At 32.7% G+C, this 22,250-nt stretch overlaps 1 protein-coding gene across 2 annotated transcripts; it reads right to left on the reverse strand.

The window, feature by feature from the left end:
• Window positions 1-386: 386 nt before the first annotated feature.
• On the reverse strand, window positions 387-22,231 carry LOC129230822 (putative Ras-related protein Rab-33). Of its 2 annotated transcripts, none has more exons than XM_054865199.1 (3): window positions 22,135-22,231; window positions 2,815-3,058; window positions 387-1,302 (listed from the first exon to the last, which is right to left on the reverse strand). In XM_054865199.1, exons 2-3 carry the CDS (start codon window positions 3,031-3,033, stop codon window positions 817-819), a joined length of 705 nt encoding a protein of 234 aa, XP_054721174.1. In that variant the 5' UTR covers window positions 3,034-3,058; window positions 22,135-22,231; the 3' UTR covers window positions 387-816. The 2 variants fall into 2 exon arrangements, with proteins under 2 accessions (XP_054721174.1, XP_054721173.1); XM_054865198.1 differs by lacking the exon at window positions 22,135-22,231 and adding an exon at window positions 21,864-22,042.
• Between the last annotated feature and the right edge of the window lie 19 nt (window positions 22,232-22,250).

The raw sequence follows: 22,250 nt of genomic DNA on the forward strand, positions 1-22,250 counted from the left end.
TGGTCTTGTGAACAATAGGTATACTCTGAGAACAGCAGCATTTAGAGATCGTCCAAGTGCCTGTAGTTGGAATAAAGAAATGATGTAAAAGATGGAGAAAAATTTTGGAAATAAAAGTTTTGTTTTGAGGGTACAGACATAATTTATCTCCCAATTAAGGTATATGCTTCTTTTTCAGTATAACTAAATATCCTATGGACAAAAATCACATCATTTTTCAAAGTACAAAGGTTCATCAGTACAAAGGTTCTTAACATTTTTATAAGCAACAAAATTCTCAAAAAATTCAAACCCTTTTTTAAACGTGTTTATTAAAATAATATAAAAGATGGGCAATGATGTCACAAAGAAATAAAAATGAAAAAACAGAATAACCATTCTGTAGAAAAAAGTTTTTAATATATACTGCACAGCAATCTATAAATTACAACAATTTTATACATTGGGTTTATGGTTTCAGACTGCATAATTTCGGAGCAATCCGTAAGATTTACATTTTTGCATTAGCTATAAGACATTGTCTGCAAGTTACATGTAACATTAAAAAAGAAATAAATAAGCAGCTCATTGAATTGACAGAAATCAAACTTTACAGATACAAATAATTTATTCTAAGATAACATCAATGACAGAAGCCTTTATACATCACACAACCACAAAACATGGAATTCATTATTATATTACATTACATACAAGATCTACAATAACAAAAGAATGTCATGTAAACAGCTGCTAACAGGATATCAAAATTTAAAATTTGAGTATTAATATAATATAAAAGTTTTAGGTGTGAAGAATCATTTCTTCACAAAGCAACTAGCAACAGCCAAATTTGTTGGAATCAGATTCACTTTCTCCATATTTTTTGTAATCTAATTGCAGAGCTGGTCTTGAATTCCTACTGCTAAAACTTCTTGATGAACTAGGTGTCATCATTGGTTTGTGATTTTTCAGTTTATGAGCTAAAGTCATGAAAATAGCATCAACGTGATCTGCTTCATTATCATCGGTAGCAGAAGTTTCAAACAACGGCATGTCATGACTATCTGCAAACTTCTGTGCCATATTAGTACTTACAGCTATAGTAGATTTGCAGTCACATTTATTCCCAACTAATATTTTTGGAATATCTGCACACTGACCTTGATACATATTGAATTCACCAATCCAGTGAGAGAGATTTTGGAAAGAAACCATTTTCGTTACATCATAGACAAAAACTACGGCATGTACATTTCGATAGTAATGGGGAATCATGCTTTTTCGAAAGCGTTCCTGACCAGCAGTGTCCCAGAGTTGCAGCTTTGAATAAAAAGTTTTATATAAGGACAGGTTAACGAAAAAGATACTCAGATAAATAATGAAATTAAAACTACAAAACTAAAGTAATAAATGCTTACGAGAACTAAATGCAAGACAACATTTTTAAACAATATTGTACACAAGTGCTTTGGGTCGCAAATCGAGGATTATTGAGTAATGGGTCCGTATTGCTGAATTGTCCAGTAGGTGTCTGCAGGGGCGTGCACAGAAATTTTGGGGCCCATCATAAATAACTTTTTTGGGACCCCCCCCCCATATTGTTTACCCTTTTATTTCACACCTTATTTTAAATATATTGAGCCCCCTTCAAGCTCGAGTCCGGGCCAGCAGGTGTCCCTTCTCCCTTCCTGTTCACAACCCTGTTTATCTGACAGGCTTTTAAATACCAATAAAAGGTCTTGACCAAGCACTCAAAGACTTGGATATCGAGAGAGGAAATGTACACTTAAATTTCCCTCCTTGACAAAAAATTGATTTGAAAATTTAACAAACTGGTATGCTTTTTTAAAAATTTATATTCAATGAAAAAAAAAGCTATGCTACTGTTGAGTTTTGCAATAGTTTATGGAAAAGGTTGAGATAGTTGAATATATATATAACTAGCTGCATTGCTAAGCATTACATGACCTACCTTTAAAATAAAAGTTGTGTCAAATGAAACATGCCAAGCAATCAAGTTTTTAAAAAAAAGGTAAAATTTTCCATTAATGTGTAGAAAAGAGCAATTTTCTGACTCAAAATTAATTTAAACGTATTAGTTTTTTTTAAATCCCAAAACTTCACTCATTTTTTCAACTTAAGGTTTCAAAAACTCTCATCATACATTAGTCTTTAGTTCAACAACTTTCTATAGATATACACTTTGCTTGAAGTTGGCACTTAAACTTTTATCAAAGGACTTCTTTACAGGCACTCATTAGCTGTTAATTGGAAAATAATTATGGATATTCTATAAAAGTGCATTTGTGCAAAAAATTACCTTTGTCAATATCTGTCTTATTCATTGCAGAAACAATAACATAAACAATGCTGTAAAAAGCACTTATTTCGCAAGCTGAAATTTTCGCGAAAATGGAGATATCGGTGATTTTGAGAACTGAAAATTTTCATGATTTTTTGTGAACGGAACCAAAAGTTTATAATATGAGTATATGTTGAAATACTTCGTGAGGCTTAAATTTTCGTAATCAGGCTGAGCTCATGAGATTTGCGAAAATTAAAGCCTTGCGAAAACAAGTGCTTATACAGTACTGTAAAATAAAAAATGAAAAATAAAGCAGAAGCACACATACCCCAAGCAAAAACTAAATTAAAAAATGAATAAATAAATAAATAAATAATACTCTTAACCATAAAGAATAAAATTCTATATTGAGTGAAAGATACTTAAAAATATATCGAAACAAATCCATAAAACTCTTGTAGTCAAATAAAAATATAAAATGTTTTGATATGACTCATATATAGTTCACTTAAAAAAGAAAATATCACCTTTATTGGTTCATCATCAACAATAACTTGTCTTTCTCGAAAATCAACTCCAATAGTAGCTTCTGTTCGCAAAGGAAACTTTCCACCACAGAACCTGTATGTTAAGCAAGTTTTTCCAACATTGGAATCACCAATAACAATTATCTTGAATATTCTCTTCTGCTTTTCATATGAAACAGAATACCCATCAGTGCTACTCGGTGAGGATACATTGCTCATGATGATCTTTCAAAGGATATACAGCCTGAAAAGATTTTAAATAAAACTTGGTATAGTTATTGATAAGAAGAAAACAGGCTGTACGAACAAAAAGCAGCCATTCGGTCCTGCACATGAAAGCTTTGTATTTCATCTTAAAACTTAAAAAAAAAAAAAAAAGCTTTAAAAATGCTTGAATCACACATTTGAGGCAGTGAGAAGCAAAGGGATGTAAGAGGACATTTTCAAGTTTTGAGTAAAACACGTTTAAAGATAATATCCTAGGTAGGCTTTTATTGATTTTTTTCTTCTTAATCATGCTCTACACCAGCACCTACCAGGGCAACATGTACTATATCTTGCCCCAAGACAGAGGAGAGGTTCCCCTTCTAATTGTACTAGTTATCTCTAAATTTTTAATTTTGCCACTTACATCCCTTTGCTCAATGCCTCATATGGCAAAAAAATGTTTTTTTTTTTTCTTTTTAAATATTGCTTTTTAAATAAAATGTAGAACTTTACATGTGGGAAGAAATGTCTAATTTTCTGTGGAATAGCCTGCTTTTTGTTTCTGTTTGAAATTAGCGCTCAAAAATAATTAGTGGGAAAATAAAGCCAATAAAAAATTTGCAATTATGGGTTGGGAAGTTATTTTGCTAGAATACAGAAGTCTGAAATTGATGTCCGAAAGTGTTTCCTGCATGTAACAGGTAAACTTCAGTAAAAAAACAACAACAATCAAACAAATTACATGCAATATACCAGATAACCCGGTTGTCACATCCTGAGACTGCAGTTTTGTTCTTAACTCCTCAGTTAGGAATAGTGAATAACCGAGCTGGAGGCAGATGTCATCTCATTGAAGCTGAGAGTGCCAACAAACTGGTAGATAAATTGAATTTATTGGACACTCGCTGGTAAGATAAATTCACTTTATCTACCAGTTTGTCGGCACTCTCAGCTTCAATGAGATGACATCTGCATCCCAGCTCAGTTATTCACTACTCCTGAATGAGGAGTTCTAATAAGAACAAAACTACTACCATTTCAGGATGTGATAACTTTGCTGTCTGGTACATTGCATGTAGAATTGGGGCATGCCTTAGCCACCCCTTGCTTAGGGGTGGTAACTTACTGCTAATTTAACAAATTGTTAGGAAAACAATTCTTTCCTTAACAAACCACATCTTCACTAAATTAATGAATTTTTAACTTTCAGCCCTTAATAATTTGTATATACCAGGGCTCAAAAATTATATTGCCCAACATGCTTGGGGCATGTAAAAATTCCGATCGAGCATGAATCTTTTACCCTTACATGCCAGCCGGGCATGTAATTATTACAATTTTTAAATTAAGTATTTTTAATTTTAATGACTTATGTACTATTTATTTAAACTTTTTTATGTTGTATATTGAAATAATTCTTCATTCAGATATAAAGCTGTGAAATTAATTTTTTGTGTGATTAATGCTAGACAACAAACTCAAATATTTTTATTATTATACAATTTAAAAAAAACCTGGGTATGTAAAAGTTTATTCGGGCATGTACCTTTTAGACAAACATGCCCTGTAGGATATGTAAAGTCTTTAAGATTTTTCTAGTCCTGGTACATACATATACAAAAGTATGCAGAAAAAATTGCCCCCTAAACCTACACTTCCCTAATATTTAGCTCCAGTCATCTATTCTTATACTTTCCAGATTTGAATACAATCACTGGTTAGATTGCTAAAATTTATTGTGCAATGTATGCAAGAGTTGTACATTTAATCAAAATAAAAAGCAAATGTTTGGGGCACTAACAGTTCAGCTATTAAAATTTAAAAAATATTAATAGTGTGAATATAAGACGGTTTTAAACTCTACAAATTTGATCCGGATAAACTGGAGATCCAGATAAAGGGGGGCTGGATTAATGAAGTTCTGGTGTGTTAACAGGTGGGCTGAAAAGTTCGTAGAATGACATATAGAGGACGTTAATAGAGTTAAATCCATGCTGTTTTTAGTTAGTACCAACCTTCAAAAGATATACTTATTAACTTAACAGTTGTTGGATATCTGGTTTGTGAGATATAGTGTTGAGAGTGAAGAAACGTTTGCTATTGTGTAAAAAATGAGTAACAAAGAATTTCGTGCGTCAATGAAACAATGCTTTTTGGAGAAAACAAATACTGTTGAAGCTAAAGTTTGGCTTGAGATACATTATTTACGACTCAAACAGGTAGCTCAACCGTTGAGAAGTGGTTTGCTACATTTAAACTGGACAAAATCAACATTGGAGATGATGCATGTAGTGGACATACCAAAGAGGCTGATACCAACGAAAACATCAAAAAAGTCCAGAAAATATTTTTGATCTTAAAGTGAGGTTGACTGAGATAGTCGAGACCTTTAAGATATCAAAGAAATGTGTTGGGTATACCATGAATGAATATTTGGACATGCAAAAGATGTGTGCAAAGTGGGTGCCGTTCATGCTCACAATGGCTCAAAAGCAACAACATTTTGAAGATTCGGAACAGTGTTTATCGATATTCAACCGTAATAAAATCTAATTTTTCCATCAATATATCACTATGGATGAAACATGGCTCCATCACTGCACTCCAGAGTCCAATTGACAGTCAGCCGAATGAACTGAACGCGATGAATCGAATCCAAAGTGTAGAAAGACACAACAGTAGGATGGCAAGGTTATGGCATCACTATTCTGGGGTGCACATATTATACAGTAAACTCCTGATTATCCGCGGAATAGGATGGCATGGTAACCCCGGATAAGCGAAAATTGCGGATAGTCCGAATAATAGTTAAAAAACAATGCAACTGTATACAATAGCTAAAAAATATGAATAACACTCACACATACATTTAAATTTTTGCAAAGAACATATCTACATTCCATCTACTAAGACTGAATGTAAAAAAAAATACATATGTGAAAACTAAAAACGAACAATAACATAATCATAAGTTTAAAAAACATTTAATGACCTTTAAAAAAAAATAGTGAAAAGACCCGCTAATAATCCGAGCTGCGGATAAACTGACCACCGATAATCGGGAGTTTAGTGTATTAATAGATTGCCTCGAAAATAGTCAGCCCATCAACAGCATTTATTATACAGGGTGAGTCAAAATGAATATAGCGATTACAAATGGCTATAACTATTTAATAAAAAAAATTGATCGGTAAGATTTTTACAGAATTTAGATGGAATTTCAAAATTTTGTATGAATACCTCAGAGACTTCCTATGAGATTTCCTCGGGTTTCACGGACAACATCTAAGCGATAGTCCATTTCATTCCATACATTCTGAAGTACTTGGTCAGCTATCTATGTATGTTGTTCGTTTTGGAGGTTCTTGATTGTATCGCCGACGAAATTTTCTCTTTACGTAAATAATTTTGAAGTTCCGTCTACATTCTGTGAAAATCTTACTGATAATTTTTTTTTCATTAAATTGTTGTAGCCGTTAGTAATCGCTATATTAATTTTGACTCGCCCTGTATAAGGCTGTTGGAGCATTTGAACGCTGAAGTCACAAAACAACGGCCTCATCTGAAGAAAAAAGTTCTGTTTTATCAAGACAATGCACCATGACACAAATCAATGAAAACTATGGCAAAATTGCAAGAGTTAGGCTATGAATTGCTTCAATAACCACTGTATTCTCCAGATCTAGCCCCCCAGTTACCTTTTCCTCTTTGCATACCTCAAAAAAATTCTCGCTGAAAAGATATTAAGCACTTCTGCTGAGGGAATAGCCGAAACTGAGGCTAAGAAGAAATCATACAATAAAACTGGTATTGAAAAACTATGATCACTATAATCACTGTATCGCCCTCGAAGGCAACTATGTTAAATAATATATTCAAATTTTACCGAAAAAATATGTTTTACTATGCTAACCTATGAACTTTTCAGCCCAACTGTTATACAGTTGAAGATTTACTACATCAAAAATGCGAGGGGCCCTCATGACATTAGGGCCCCAATAGGAATCCAAAACACACATGAAAAAATGGTTACATTACATAACATAAAGGGACTTCAAAAATGCATTGCAAAGTGCCCCAAAAATGGGAGTCCGCCATGATACATATGTAAGGAATTATATGCTCCTCTCTTTCTGACAGAAAATTACAATTACACCACTACTTTCTATGTAACACTTCTGTACAAATCTACTACAACATGTACGCTCTTTCCATTTATATTGTCAATATTTAGATGCATACTTTAAAATTTTTTTTGTTTAACACACAAAAGATCAACAACAGCCGTACTTTTCACATCTTTTCAGGAATGGCTAGGTGTCTAGTGCTGCCGTTAGTACCAACTAACCAAGCGATTCAGTGAATCCTTCCTCCTTGGCCTCATATATTGTGTGGTTTTAAGTAGTGGAGATATTATACAACAGTTGATTGGATAATGAGCATCCATATTACACAAATTATGATTTTAACACTTCTGAAGATTTTGTATGATTATAATTTAAGTACAACCAGGGGGTACCCCACCATGGCCCAAACTGAGTCATTGACAGTGCGCCAAAAAAATTCCAAGAGAAAGAAAAGATTGTAAAAAATTTTAATTCTCCTGATAATGAAGATGAAAATGAATTTGTGTTTTCACTTCCATATAATAACAAAAGTGAGTATATTACATGCATTTTGGGAAGTGTTAAGGTACCTATGATTATTAATTCAGGTGCTAGCTGTAATGTAATTGAAAAAAAAAAAAAAAAAAAAGAATGGGAGAGATTAAAATCATTTAAAATCAAATGCAAAAATTTAGTTGATAAGAAGATGTATTCTTATGGAGATAAAAATCCATTAAAAGTATTGGGTGCTTTTAGAGCTAGTATAAAAGTAATGCATGGTAAACAATTGGAAAATATTGAATTTTTTGTATTTGAAGGTGAAGGAAGCTCATTATTAGATAAAGAGACTGCTATTAAACTTAATGTACTGAGGTTAGGATAAAATGTAAAGGAATCAAATATTTCATCTGAAGAGAAGGATCCAAGTTGTGAAGATGTTGTTGGAAAGTTTCAAGATGGGTTTCAAGACATTGGTAAATTATAGAACTTTCAATTAAAAATTCCAATTAAAGATGATGCAAAAGGGGTTGCAGAACCAGTAAGAAGGTTACCGTACAACTTAAGATCACATGTGAAAGAATTGATAAATGATTTGCTGAAACATGACATATTTGAAAAAGTTGATGGTTCAACTCCATGAGTATCACCTATTGTTGTTGCACCTGAAAAAGAAGGAAAGTAGAGACTATGTATAGACATGAGAATTGCAAATCAAGATATAGAAAGAGAAAGATTTCCTATTCCTCTAATCGATGAAGTTTTACATGAACTAAATGGTAGCACAGTGTTCAGTAAACTGGGTATAAAATGGGAATATCATCAAATTGAACTCGAAGAAAAATCTAGAAACATTACTACTTTTTGTACACATTTAGGTTTATTTCGTTATAAACGCCTAATGATTGGAGTAAATTGTAGACCAGAAATGTATCAGCGCCACGAAATGAGGAGGCGCCGCAAAGCGCCCCTCGTTTCAATGGAACACGACGACATTCACACGAAATGAAGGGCACAGCAAGGCGCCCCTCATCGTATAAAATGCCCCGATTGCATAAAATTAAGGGCGCCTTGCGGCGCCCCCTCATTTTATGTATCATAGATACACAGTGAAAAACACAAAATACAGAATCATTGCAATGATTCTCTATTTTTTTCCTAGGGCACGAAAATATTCCTCTCTCTGTTTCCAAAACATTAGTTTACTTTGTATGATTGAAGCACATACAATTTCTGAGAATATAACTGTTTGGAATCAAACAAAAGGCACTTCTCCTTTGTCTAGTTCTCAAAATTTGCTAGAATTCTCCCCCTGCGTGCAGTGACGTAACCAGAAAAAGTTTAAGGGGGCACATTGAAAAAACAAAGAAGAGATTTTTTTTTTTTGATCTGATAGCAAAAAATGTCAAAAGGTGTCCAGTCAAAAGTTTGAAGCTTTTAGTTTTGAAAACGCAATTTTAGCCTTAAAAACGCAACTATAGGCCATGATTATTGACGTTAGGGAGGGAGCTCAGAAACTGTTTCCGATCGATTATTTTTTTTAAACACATTGAAATCAATTCCTTCTCCTCCTGCAAGTTTTCGAAATTGAAGTTTCAAAAACGCAACTTTAGACGAACTTTGAAGATTTTATGGACGTGAGAATCTGGAGCATTTCCCAGGAAAATCGTTTAAAATTATGGTTCAAAAACTTTATGCCATCTTTTACATTCAGGGGCAATTCCACTTAAATTTTTTTGTAAGTGTTGTTTAAAAAACCCATTTTTTGTGATATAAAAGAAAGGTGGCATGGGGAACCTTGCACAAATATTTTCTTAAACTTAAGTCTTAAAACGCAATTTGTAAGGCCTTATTTTGTAATATTAGGGCCAGTGATTTTTCGAAATTAGAGCTCCAAAACGCAATTCTGAGTGATTTTCGATGTTGTTGAGTATTTGTGGACTTCACCCTAAAACTTACAAATATTTGATGCAAAAGAATAACATCTTTGTTTATAACACATATGAAAGTTGGTATTAAGTTGATACAAGTAAAACCACAAAAAACTCTTGAAAAGAATCATTGGATGAGTCCAGATCGAAATCTAATTTTGATGTAATTTACTTAAATACATTTTCTATTTATAATCAGCAACTTATTTATTTGTGTTCTGAGTTTGATCAATATAAAAAACCCTTTTCAGTTTTAACTGTTAGTTTCTTATGAAGTGCGATAATATTTTACTAGATAAATATTTGAATTTTTAACATTTCCATTTTTCAAAAAGTTTTTGGGGCATTAATGTTTTACAAATATTAGAAACATGTTCATTGCTTTAAAGTAAGACAAAACAACGTAAGCAGAAGCAGAAATTTGTAAATTACAGCAGACACGTGTTTCGGCGTTACAGGGAACGCCTTTTTCAATGCAAAAAATAATGAGTTTATGGATGAAAAGACATCCGACAAAAGCCAAGAGCAGATAAGCATGCAGCTTAAAAGATAAAAACAGCGGATTAGCCAAACACCAATGACAAAGTTATAAACCGATCCGGAACCAATAGGAATGCAAGCAAAGGCCAAGAGCTTTCTCTTAGGTACGAACCCAGAATGAAAGAATTCAATTGGACAAAGATTAAGCCAAAGCTTAAACAAAAAGAAAAGAAATTGTCAGTAACCGTGAACTGCAAGAAAAGGAAAGCTGAATGGAAAACCATGAAATAAAATAAACAGAAACAAAAAATATTCGAAAAAAGGAAAAATAAAGATAAATAGAAGAAAATGGGGGGGGGGGGGGTGACAGTCAAGACAAAAAGGTAAAAATAAACAAAGGAAGATAGATAAAAATGAATGGGAAAAGAGAGGGGGGGGGGGGAAAGGACAGTATTAAAGATATGGGAGCCAAATGTTAGAAAAATATGGAACTGCACTAAGATCGTTAACTAAGTTAGAACTGTTCCTCAAAATATGAAAGGATTCCCAAAAGTCAAGATCTGATGAATTGGGGCATTTTTGGATAATCTGATAAGAGTTAAAATCAAAAGAGTGATTCGAATCCCAACAGTGTTGAGCAATACTAGACTTATTTAATTGTTTTTTCACATAATTTTGATGCTCTTTCAAGCGAATTTTTAAAGAGCGCGGAGTCTGTCCAATATAGGCAAGTTTACAACTGCAATTAATTCTATAAATTCCACAACAATTAAGAGGGTGAATAGGATCTTTAAGAGAAGAGAATGAAAGTTTATTAATAGGAGAGAACACCACCTGGAATTGGAAACGTGTTAGAATCTTAGCAACCTGATAGCTTACAGATGGAAAGAATGGCAAAACAACCAAATTCTTTCTGATGAAGGTTCGGTTAAGAACATTAGTTTGGGATTTATTTGAAAATTTTTTATAAATGGAATCAATCAAAGTTGGCGGATAGTCTCTATCAATTGCCACAGCTTTAAGATAATTAAGTTCCACTTTAAGAAGTTCCGACGAAGAACAAATATTAATTGCGCGATAAACAAAAGAATTGAAAGCAGAATATTTTTGATTTGGAGGATGAGACGATAGTCTATGAGGAGGTAAAGAAACAGCAAAAGGTTTGCGATAAACAGTAGTTTCAAAACCAATTTCAGTACGAGAAACAAGTACATCAAGAAATGAAATGCAATTATTCCGTTCTTCCTCACAAGAAAACTGAATATGAGGATCAATGGAGTTTAAAATAGACTAAACCTCATCACACTCAAACTGATTCTGGTTCATTAGAATAAAACAATCATCAATATACCGAACATAAAATTGAAACCTCAGTTTTTGGAACAGCTTAACCTCAAAATAATGCATGTAAATATCACTAAGAATGGGGCTAAGTGGGTTTCCCATAGCCAGACCATCTAACATAATATAAAATTTCCCATTAAAAAAAAAAGAACATTGCTTAAGACAAGTACGGGTAAGGAAAATTAAATCCTCAATTTCCGTATTGGTGAAATGAAATTCAGAAAGTCTTCTACGAAGGCATAACAATGAACCCTCGACGGGAACGTTCGTAAATAAAGAGTTAACGTCAAAAGAAGCCATAAAAGAATTATTTGGAACGAAACTATGAATTTTTTTAACAAACTCAACAGAATTTTTAATAGTAAATAAATTGTGACTCCTAAGGGGAGAAAACACAAAGACTAAATATTTTGCAAGTTTGTACGAAGCTGTACCAATATTGGAAACAATCGGCCTGAAAGGAATCTGAAATTGGTTTTGAAACTACTGTTTATCGCAAACCTTTTGCTGTTTCTTTACCTCCTCATAGACTATCGTCTCATCCTCCAAATCAAAAATATTCTGCTTTCAATTCTTTTGTTTATCGCGCAATTAATATTTGTTCTTCGTCGGAACTTCTTAAAGTGGAACTTAATTATCTTAAAGCTGTGGCAATTGATAGAGACTATCCGCCAACTTTGATTGATTCCATTTATAAAAAACTTTCAAATAAATCCCAAACTAATGTTCTAAACCGAACCTTCATCAGAAAGAATTTGGTTGTTTTGCCATTCTTTCCATATGTAAGCTATCAGGTTGCTAAGATTCAGGGGTCTGACCAGAGCAAATTTGGGTCCGTTAACGGACCACAAAAATCCGATCAACCAAAACGGACCTTTCACAAAAATCCGATCAACCAAAACGGACCTTTCACAAAAATCCAATCAACCAAAACGGACCCTTCACAAAATTCTGGTAAACAAAAACGGATCTTTCACAAATTGTTTATTGAAAGAGCAAATCTCAAATTAAAATAATACAGCATATTTAAAGTTAAATTAAAGGAATCAACTTATACAAAATCAGCTAATTTTGCAAAAGGAAAAAAAAAATCGGCATTCTTGTGATGCTCCTGCAAGCCATAAATAATTACTACCGCCAAATAAATATAATGCCTGTTGTTGGTTTCTTTGAAAGAATTTAACAGCTGAAAGTCAGTTTGGTTTATAATTTTGCTTGTTTGTTTTATGCAGCGGTGTTGTTGTAAACTTTTTTGGAAAATCGTCAACATTCTCTGAATAGGCCTAGTAAGGACTTTTCTCCCCACTCATGATTTAATCATCAATAATATATACAGTGAAATGAATTTAGAACTACAAAGGATAGTACGGGTGGGGCGGATGTGATCGCTTCATACCGTAAAATCCCGAAAGTAACCCCCCCCTATTTTCAAAACAAAACTTGTTGATTTCAAAAGGGGGGGGGGGGGTTATAATCGAGATTTTTCTGAAAAATTAGTGAAAATAATTGTTTTTAGTAGTATTAATTTTAGAGTACAGAAAAGAAATAATAAGTTAATAAGAGTTAATATTAATGAAGAAAGAGAAATTAATTAATAAAAACTTGTCATAATTTTTTAGTAGTAATAAATTGCATGAGGGCGCACTTTTTTTTCGAAAGAAAGGATTTTGCACCTTAAGTTGGCGAAACCCATATAATTTATCGCTTGAAAATTCATTATGTACTGAAAGTAATAAGGTTACAGTAAAAGAATTAAAATCTTAATGTTCTTGTTTCAGAAAAGAAGCGAAAATCGCAATCACGGCCGCAAATTCGTTACGAAGATTGTAATTTCGAAAACTGAGCTTTGCAAAAATCGCGAACGCAAACACAGACAAATCTCTTACTCGATTTAGTAAAGTTTACATTTCTGATGATCCTAAACTCGTTCAATTACATTATTTCTCCTTTAAAAAAGGTTATTTTTAAGTTTCGCGCTACTTTTTAAGCAACACGTTTCCAAAATGGTGTCACGTTTTCAAAATGGCTCCGTGTTGAAGATCGTTCAGTTTCACAAATCAGAACAAAAATGCTCCTTCCAAATGGAATAAAAAGCAGTACAATCGTATAAATTTCTTTTGTAATACTTATGAACAAAAAAAAAGGGTTCCCTTGCATCAAAAGGAGTCTAGACATTTTGGAAGGAATAAACTATGGAGACAATTTTTGTTTGCTTTAAATCATTGTGTTTTCTTTCTTTCTTTCTTTTTTTTTAGAAAAGCAAAACTGCACATGGAGGGGGAAACTAAACCTTTGTAAATGCTTTCCAAGTAAAGCAGAAAATGTTATCCTTTTTTTGCAGGGAGTGGCAAATGAAGATGATCGGAAAAGTTTCAGGTGAAGGGGGGGGGGGGGGGTATATTCAGGATTTTAAAGTGATTTCACTTTTCACAAAAAAGGGGGGGGCTATAATCGATAGGGGGGGGTACTTTCGGGATTTTACGGTATAGGGTTACAAAATTTAAACTTATCACCACTTAGCGTCTGGTGGTGCGATGTTAAACTTATTTTGGGAGAAAGTTATACGGGTTTGGCTTTTCGATAATTAAAAGGATAATTAACTTTAAATAAACTTTTATTCATCGTTATTTTTTTCTATAGATGTCTACATTTTGAAAAACGCAATCTTTTTACATCCGATATGAGAATCATATTTTATTCTTTTTTTCAAGCTAACTTTGCTTTATTAGGATGCAAATAAATGAAAAGTCTCTTTTTTTTGTAACAAAGCTTATTTCAAGTTTTTATAGGGGAATTCCATTTTCTTTTATGAGTCAATAATTAAAATGCTGAATCGATGGTTTATTTTTTATTTCATTTATTTATTTATTTATTTTTGCTTCAACTGTGTCCAGATATTAATGATATGTTTATCATAGGACTCTAAAATGCAATTCAAAAGTAATTTTATCAAAAATATTTATTTTACAAGCCGTTTTTAGCCTACTTTCCCAGTAAAAATCAGAAAAAGAAGAAAAAAGCATGAAAGAAGGCTTAATGCATCTTAAAAATATCCCGAAAAGCAAAAAAAAGTCAAAAATAAATAAAATAATTAAATAAATATCGAAAAATTAAAAATTGGAAAGTAGGGTATTGAGATGGGGAAAAATGTCTGTCGGTCTGTCTGTCTGTCCCCCCCTAATAACTTTTGAATGAACAGTCCGATTCGAACGAACTTTTTTTTGTTCGAAAGATCTCGGCAAGGACACCTCATTCCCATATTTTGCTTTTTGGTTTGAACTATTTTTTGTTCAATTTTAAACAGTTCAAAAAAACTTAACATTAGCTCCTACGGGGAAATTCAAGGCAATTCCGAACTGTGAGGCGAATTTGCTTCAAACAAACTTTGTAGGAAAAAGCTTTTGATGAAAAACTTGTATATAAAATATTTTTTTGATTTGAACAATTTTCTGTTCAATTTTGAACAGTTCAAATCCCTTAACATTAGCGCCTACGGGGAAACTGAAAGTCAATGTAGATTCCATACTTGTAGGCGGATTTACTTCAAACAAATTTTGTTGGAAATAGCTCTTGACGCCGAACTCCAGACTCCGACTCCTAGAATTTAGGGGCACCTGAATCCGAATCCGACTCCTGTGCCCGACAATTAATCGGACCCCGACTTCGACTATGACTTCCTAGCTTTGGCAAAAATTTATACACGGACAAATGACTGACTCCGATTCTTGGATATTCGACTCCGACTCCTTCATCCCAAAATTAGATTGACTCCGACTCCAACGCTATGGTTTTGACTGTGAAATAATTATTGTTGATGTGATTTGTTTTTGTTTTAACGCTAAAGTTTTTATTTAGGTATTCAGTTTCCGGTGAATAAACTCGAAGTCATTTATGTTTCTACATAAAGATACGCGCAGACGATTTTTTTTTTTGACAATGAAAAGTATTTCTTTCCGTTGACATTTTAATTGTTTTTACTTAAGTGCATTAATTCATTTAAAAAATTATTTTTGGCAACAGGGGAAAAAGAAACGATTTTTTTTTTGATATGATGTATTTATTTTAATGAGCTTATTAATTTTAATTATTATTTTTTCGTTTTGAAAGCTGTTAAAAAAAATTTTTTAATGGAAAAAAGTGTATTAGCTGCTTTGTTTAAAAAGTGCTGCTTTTTTTTTTAGATGAGTGAGGAATATTTTATTCCTAGAAAGTAGCTTAAAATATTGGAAAAATATGATTGAAACAATTTGCGATTTTAGCTATTTTGAGAACATTGATCAGGTACTAGAAAGTAGTATGGGTATACGGGAAAGTAGGCTCGTCTAGTTCTAGACAGAACTTCTTGTTATATTTTTGATTCATTCACTTTGAGGATTGCAATCTCTCTGCATCCGCTGTGGAAATCTGATTTTTTGAATTTTTGATGTTTAGTACGCTTAGTTAAGAGGTAAACAAATAAAATATTTTTTTATTTTTGTGAAAATCACGGAGTTTATAAGGTTTGAACGAAACTCTGTGCTGTTAAACAGTGTCTTGGGTTAAAAAGTTAAATGCTGAACCCCTGCCTAATTTTTTTTTCTTACAGTTATTTTAAATACTATACAAAAAACATTTCTAGTATAATTTAACATGATGTAGAATGGTAGATAAATATTGATACTTGAGGGGTGCCCATCTCCCAGGGAGCGATGCCTCCCCCTCCCTTCAAATACTAGAAAAACACTCAAGAATGATATTCTCAACAGAAAAGAGAGAAAACACTCAACTTTAAGTGTCAATGATGCAGTTTCCACCATCTCAAGAGTCTAAACTTTCGTTTTTACAAGAAAAAAATTTTTTTTTTAATTATTTGATTTTTCACAAAAATAATTGATTTTTAACAAAATTATTTTATTTTTCACAAAAAACGGACCCTGTGAAAAATTCTGGACAGACCCCTGAGATTCTAAAACGTTTCCAATTCCAGGTGGTGTTCTCTCCTATTAATAAACTTTCATTCTCTTCTCTTAAAGATCCTATTCACCCTCTTAATTGTTGTGGAATTTATAGAATTAATTGTAGTTGTAAACTTGCCTATATTGGACAGACTCGGCGTGCTTTAAAAATTCGCTTGAAAGAGCATCAAAATTATGTGAAAAAACAATTAAATAAGTCTAGTATTGCTCAACACTGTTGGGATTCGAATCACTCTTTTGATTTTAACTCTTATCAGATTATCCAAAAATGCCCCAATTCATCAGATCTTGACTTTAGGGAATCCTCTCATATTTTGAGGAACAGTTCTAACTTAGTTAACGATCTTAGTGCAGTTCCATATTTTTCTAACATTTGGCTCCCATATCTTTAATACTGTCCTTTCCCCACTCCCCCCCCTCTTTTCCCATTCATTTTTATCTATCTTCCTTTGTTTATTTTTACCTTTTTGTCTTGACTGACACCCCCCCCCCCCCCATTTTCTTCTATTTATCTTTATTTTTCCTTTTTTTGAATATTTTTTGTTTCTGTTTATTTTATTTCATGGTTTTCCATTCAGCTTTCCTTTTCTTGCGGTTCACGGTTACTGACAATTTCTTTTCTTTTTGTTTAAGCTTCGGCTTAATCTTTGTCCAATTGAATTCTTTCAATCTGGGTTCGTACCTAAGAGAAAGCTCTTGGCCTTTGCTTGCATTCCTATTGGTTCCGGATCGGTTTATAACTTTGTCATTGGTGTTTGGCTAATCCGCTGTTTTTATCTTTTAAGCTGCATGCTTATCTGCTCTTGGCTTTTGTCGGATGTCTTTTCATCCATAAGCTCATTATTTTTTGCATTGAAAAAGGTGTTCCCTGTAACGCCGAAACACGTGTCTGCTGTAATTTACAAATTTGTGCTTCTGCTTACATTGTTTTGTCTTACTTTAATGTTCAGCACAAAGGTATTTATTTTTCTTATGTTCATTGCTTGTCTTTTAATTTGTAGTATGCATAGCCTTCTGATTGTTCTGTTCATTAATATGTAAGAAATTCAAGTATGTATTATGCACTGATGTTATAGCTAACTTGATTTTTCTGTCTGTCTCGGGGGGGGGGGGGCACCAGGAAACTTTTGCCCCGGGTGCCGTCAGAGCTTTGGACGGCCCTGTCAGCAAGTAATGACTCAAACATTTCAGAACCACCCAGGAATTTGCATTTATATGGATGATTTAATCGTTAATGGAAAGAATAGTCAACATGACAAAAATTTAGAAAATGTCTTAAATGTTGTAAGAGAAAAAGGACTTACATTAAATAAAGAGAAATGTAATTTTGGGTTAAAAGAAATAACGTTCTTAAATCACCACATTAGCAAAGAAGGTATTGAACCAACAGTGAAAAATAAAAATGAAGTTGAAAATTTTCGATGTTTCGATGCCCCAAAACAGTCAGTAAAGTTAGAAGTTTTTTAGGATCAGTCAATTTTTCTGCAAAACTTATTCCGAATCTTGCAACAATTGCGGAGCCTTAAAGAAAACTAAAGAAAAAAGATGAATCTGTTAACTGGGGACCGAAACAAAATGAAGCTTTTGATAAATGGAAGAAAATAATCGCCAAAGTGCCAACTTTAGGATTTTATAATCCAGATTCACGTACAAGAATTTACTGTGATGCTAGTCCAGTAGGACTCGGAGCAGTGTTGGTCCAGTTTCAGAAGGAAGGACCCAGAATCATTCGCTATGCAAGTAAAGCAATAAGTAGTGTGGGGAAAAGATATTCTCAAACAGAAAAGGAAGCTCTTGATTTAGTTTGGGCCTGTGAAACATTTCACATTTATACATTTGGAAAAACGTTTGAACTGGTCACAGATCGTAAGCCTTTGCAGACAATATTTAGCATTTGTCATACATCATGCATAAGAATTGAAAGATGGGTGTTAAGGCTGATGAGCTATTCGTACGAAATCGTCTACAAGCCTGGAAAAACAAATTTTTCAAATCCATTATCAAGATTATTGGATATTTCTGAATCGGTAGAAGATGAAGCAAGATCTAATGAAGAGCAGAATTTCATACATAATATTGTTGAAGTTAATGTGCCCATAGCTCTTAAATTAGAAGACATAAAAATTGCTACAAATAAAGATCGCCATCTTCAGAAATTGAAGAACAGTTTACGAACAAACAATTGGGCTAAAGATCAGAGACATTATGAGATAATAAAAACTTAATTTTGTGAAATTAATGGAATTCTGTTGAGAGGTACAAGAATTATATGCCCAGCGGATCATCAAAGAAAGTGTTTAGAATTAGCACATGAAGGTTATATGGGAATTGTTATATATTTATAAATCATATGAACGTCTAACTGTTTTATTCACACTCCATGGACTGACTTTCCCAGCCAAAGCATTGGCAACCGCGCATGCGCTACAAGTCGATGCTCATTAGTATACAATATGTTACAGGAATGACAGCAATGAAAAGGTTACTAAGAAGCAAGGTAATGGTGGTACAACATGGACAAAGCTGTAGACAAATTCGTGAGATCTTGTCATGGATGTCAACTGGTTACTATTCCACATCCACCTGAGCCAAGGACACGAACTGAATTACCATCAGAGGCATGGGAGTACATCTCGATGCATTATTTAGGCCCCCTACCAACAGGAGAATATTTGCGGAATATTGTGGATTATTATAGTATATATTTTGAAGTTTTAATTGCAAGGTCTTTACATGCACAAGTTTTAATTACTCAAGTGACAGAGATGTTTGCTAGATATGGTTTTCCAAAACATGTTATGATTGATAACAGTAAGACATTTATTGATAAAAATTTCAAGAAGTTTTTATTAGAAAGGGGTATTGAGCATCATCATACATTTCCTTTATGGCCACAAGCAAATGGCCAAGTTGAAAGGCGAAACCAGACAATTTTGAAAAGACTAGTGATGTAAAATACCCGGGTATTTATTTTGAGGGGTAAATACCCAGGGTATATACCCGGATAAATACCCAAAATGGGTAAATACCCGGGTATTTATTTCAAAAATTTATATTCAACTAAAATACTTTTCTGTATGTATTCCATTATGTATATATACAATCAACAATATACAAAACAATAAATTTTTGCCCAAAAATTGTATTTTGATCACATATTTAAAGAATTATTGTGTGAAACAGCTCAGCAATCTAATATGATATTCACATTAAATGTGTTGGATATGCCTAATCAATGTTGATAGCCAAATTTCAGATATAAAAAGCCATTCTACAAAAAGTAAAAAGGTTAACTGGTTACAAAAAAAGCAAACATCAATTTTTTAAGGTCCTAGTCATTTATAACCCAGTAATATGTCCCTGCATGACATCAAAATGTAACGAAATGTCGCTCAATTTATTATTACTATTTATTTACCTATATCTTATGCAGAAATTTCCTCCAAACTTAGTTTAATTGTTCAGGTGTATTCTGTATCACACACACACACATATATATACACACACACACATAATATACATAAACATTTAAAATTTTTAATCTTTTATTTTAGGGTTTATGTTTAAAAAAGAAAATAGTCACCTTTTAATACCACCTAAATTTTTTTTTTGCAAAATGAACAATTACTAGGGGATTTACCCTGCCTTCGAATAAATACCCCAAAAAATATTTACCTTCCCACCCTACATGGGAGCAAATGCAAATGAGCAAGGCAACAGAAAAGAATATTGTTCTTTTTTTTTTTTTTTTGCTTATTAATGAGAAAACTGTTTCTATATTTTCCATGTTATCACTAAAATATCAATAAAATAATTAACACGATAGTCTTAATAACTTCTCAGTTTATTCTCCTAAACATCCCTCATGCTTCTTTTTTTTTCATTTTGGATATGACTAACCTAGATTGTGATTTTGAAATCATGAAGCTCATAATGAATTGCTTATACTTCTCCAATTATGACATTGAAAAGAAAGATTCTTTGGTTCACGATATGTTTCTTTCATGATTTCATCAAGTCTTTCAATAAAAAAATATTATAAACTGTGTAATACATATATGTGTATATCAGTTTTACCAATTATTTCATACTTAGATTAAAAAAAAAAAATTCACTTTTTTGCAATTTTTGTAAAATACCCAGTTTTTGGGTATTTACCCGGGCCTTGGGTAAATACCCGGGTAAATACCCAAAAAATATTTACCTACCCACTGGGTATTTACCCGATCCACATCACTAGAAAAGACTGACAATTGCACATGCAACAAGAAAAAACTGGAGGCAAGAATTCCTTTTTGTATATTGTGTCACACCACATTCTACTAACAGTGTTCCTCCTGGAGAACCAATGTTTGGAAGAAAAATCAGAAGTAAGCTACCTGATATAAGAGAAAATACTGTAAAATTCACAAATGAAGAAATCAGAGATTAAGATAAAGATGAATTTCTTAAGGATAAAGGAAAACAATATGCAGATCAAGAACGCAAAGCCAAAGCGAGTAACATCAATCTAAGGGATATAGTAATTGTGAAGCAACAGAAAGAAAATAAATTGACAACTACGCTCAAATAAATACCGATGACTGTTGCTGGAAGAAAAGGAAACGCAGTTACTATAAAAGATCCAAACAGAGTTTGCTACCAAAGAAATATAACTCATGTTAAGGAATATATCAGTCATACAAATGAAAAATATTCGAAAACTGCAGCTGATATTGAAGATGCGAATGAAGATGAACAGGAAGATCAATCTACATTAATGGTAGATCCAAACGCTTCAACATCAACCATGTCAACAAACTTATCACCACCGATACAACATAGACAAAAATCTAAGTGGCACCAGGACTATATTTTCACGTAAGAACTGTACATAAGTGTACTTTTATTTGTTTCAAAATTTTGTTTGTTTTGAGTTTAAAAAAAAGGAAAAAGAAAAGAAAAGAATGGATGTAGTATTGTTACAATGTGAGTGGCAACATTGAATATTTATGGAATGCGAGTTATTAATAAATAGTTGAGAGTTGGGTTTATGCTAGTTTGATTTATGCTTAAATGCTGAACTTATTATTATTATTATATATGCTATAGGTACGAAACTTTTCTGTCAAAGCACTGAATTGCCATCAAAAATTTATCAGTGTCTAACGTTTTTTAAATTCACTCTCATTCTGCTTTTGTGTCTTAAATTAAATACAATTATTCTGTAAAGGGACCCAATCAAACCTCACATTCGTTAAGGCTGGCTCTGTTGCGGACCCTCTCGGTGGTTTTGGATGGGCACTCTGACTGTAATAAAAAAGGGAAAATAATATTTCATTCTCTCTGAAATAATCCTATGACCACATAGGATTTCCACATAGGAGAGTGTACTTCAACAATCTTTACTGAAGACTTTCAAACAAATGAGGAGAAAAAAAATTTCATATGAAACATCTTATAATGGGCATACATGACAAAGCAAAATAAAAAATACTATTTTGAAAAAGTATAATAAAATATTTTTAAAAAAATCATTTGCCGCTTACATAAAATAAACCAGATGTACGGATCATATAAAATTGACAATTTCTTTTTTTACAACATAACACATAGATAAATTTGGCGGATTACTGCAGACAAATCATGACTGGATACTGGAAAATAAAATCAAAAGTGCAAGATGGAATGACTGCGTTTGATTTTACAGGTACAGAAACAACAACAACAAAAACAGTAAACACAATAATAAATGAACGCGTTACAGTCATGGTGTGATATCTTTGAAGAAGAAAGAGATCAATGACATCAATAAATTACTTTTCGAACAAAAACTCCTTTCTGATAAGTTTCAAATTTTGAGGATTGTGCTAGAAAGTTATTATTTTACCCTATACATTTTTAAAATTGATTCGTAAATACACAGAAACAAGCGT

Source organism: Uloborus diversus, chromosome 1, assembly GCF_026930045.1.
Source record: "Uloborus diversus isolate 005 chromosome 1, Udiv.v.3.1, whole genome shotgun sequence".
Lineage (NCBI taxonomy): Eukaryota > Metazoa > Arthropoda > Arachnida > Araneae > Uloboridae > Uloborus > Uloborus diversus.

What these genes read in the sequence shown, in the direction of transcription:
- LOC129230822 (XM_054865199.1), bottom strand. Translation starts at nt 3,033, where the DNA reads ATGAGCAATGTATCCTCACCGAGTAGCACTGATGGGTATTCTGTTTCA. An exon ending in TTGATGATGAACCAATAAAG is followed by an intron (nt 1,303 to 2,814) that starts GTGATATTTTCT and finishes TTTTATTCAAAG; the next exon opens with CTGCAACTCTGGGACACTGC.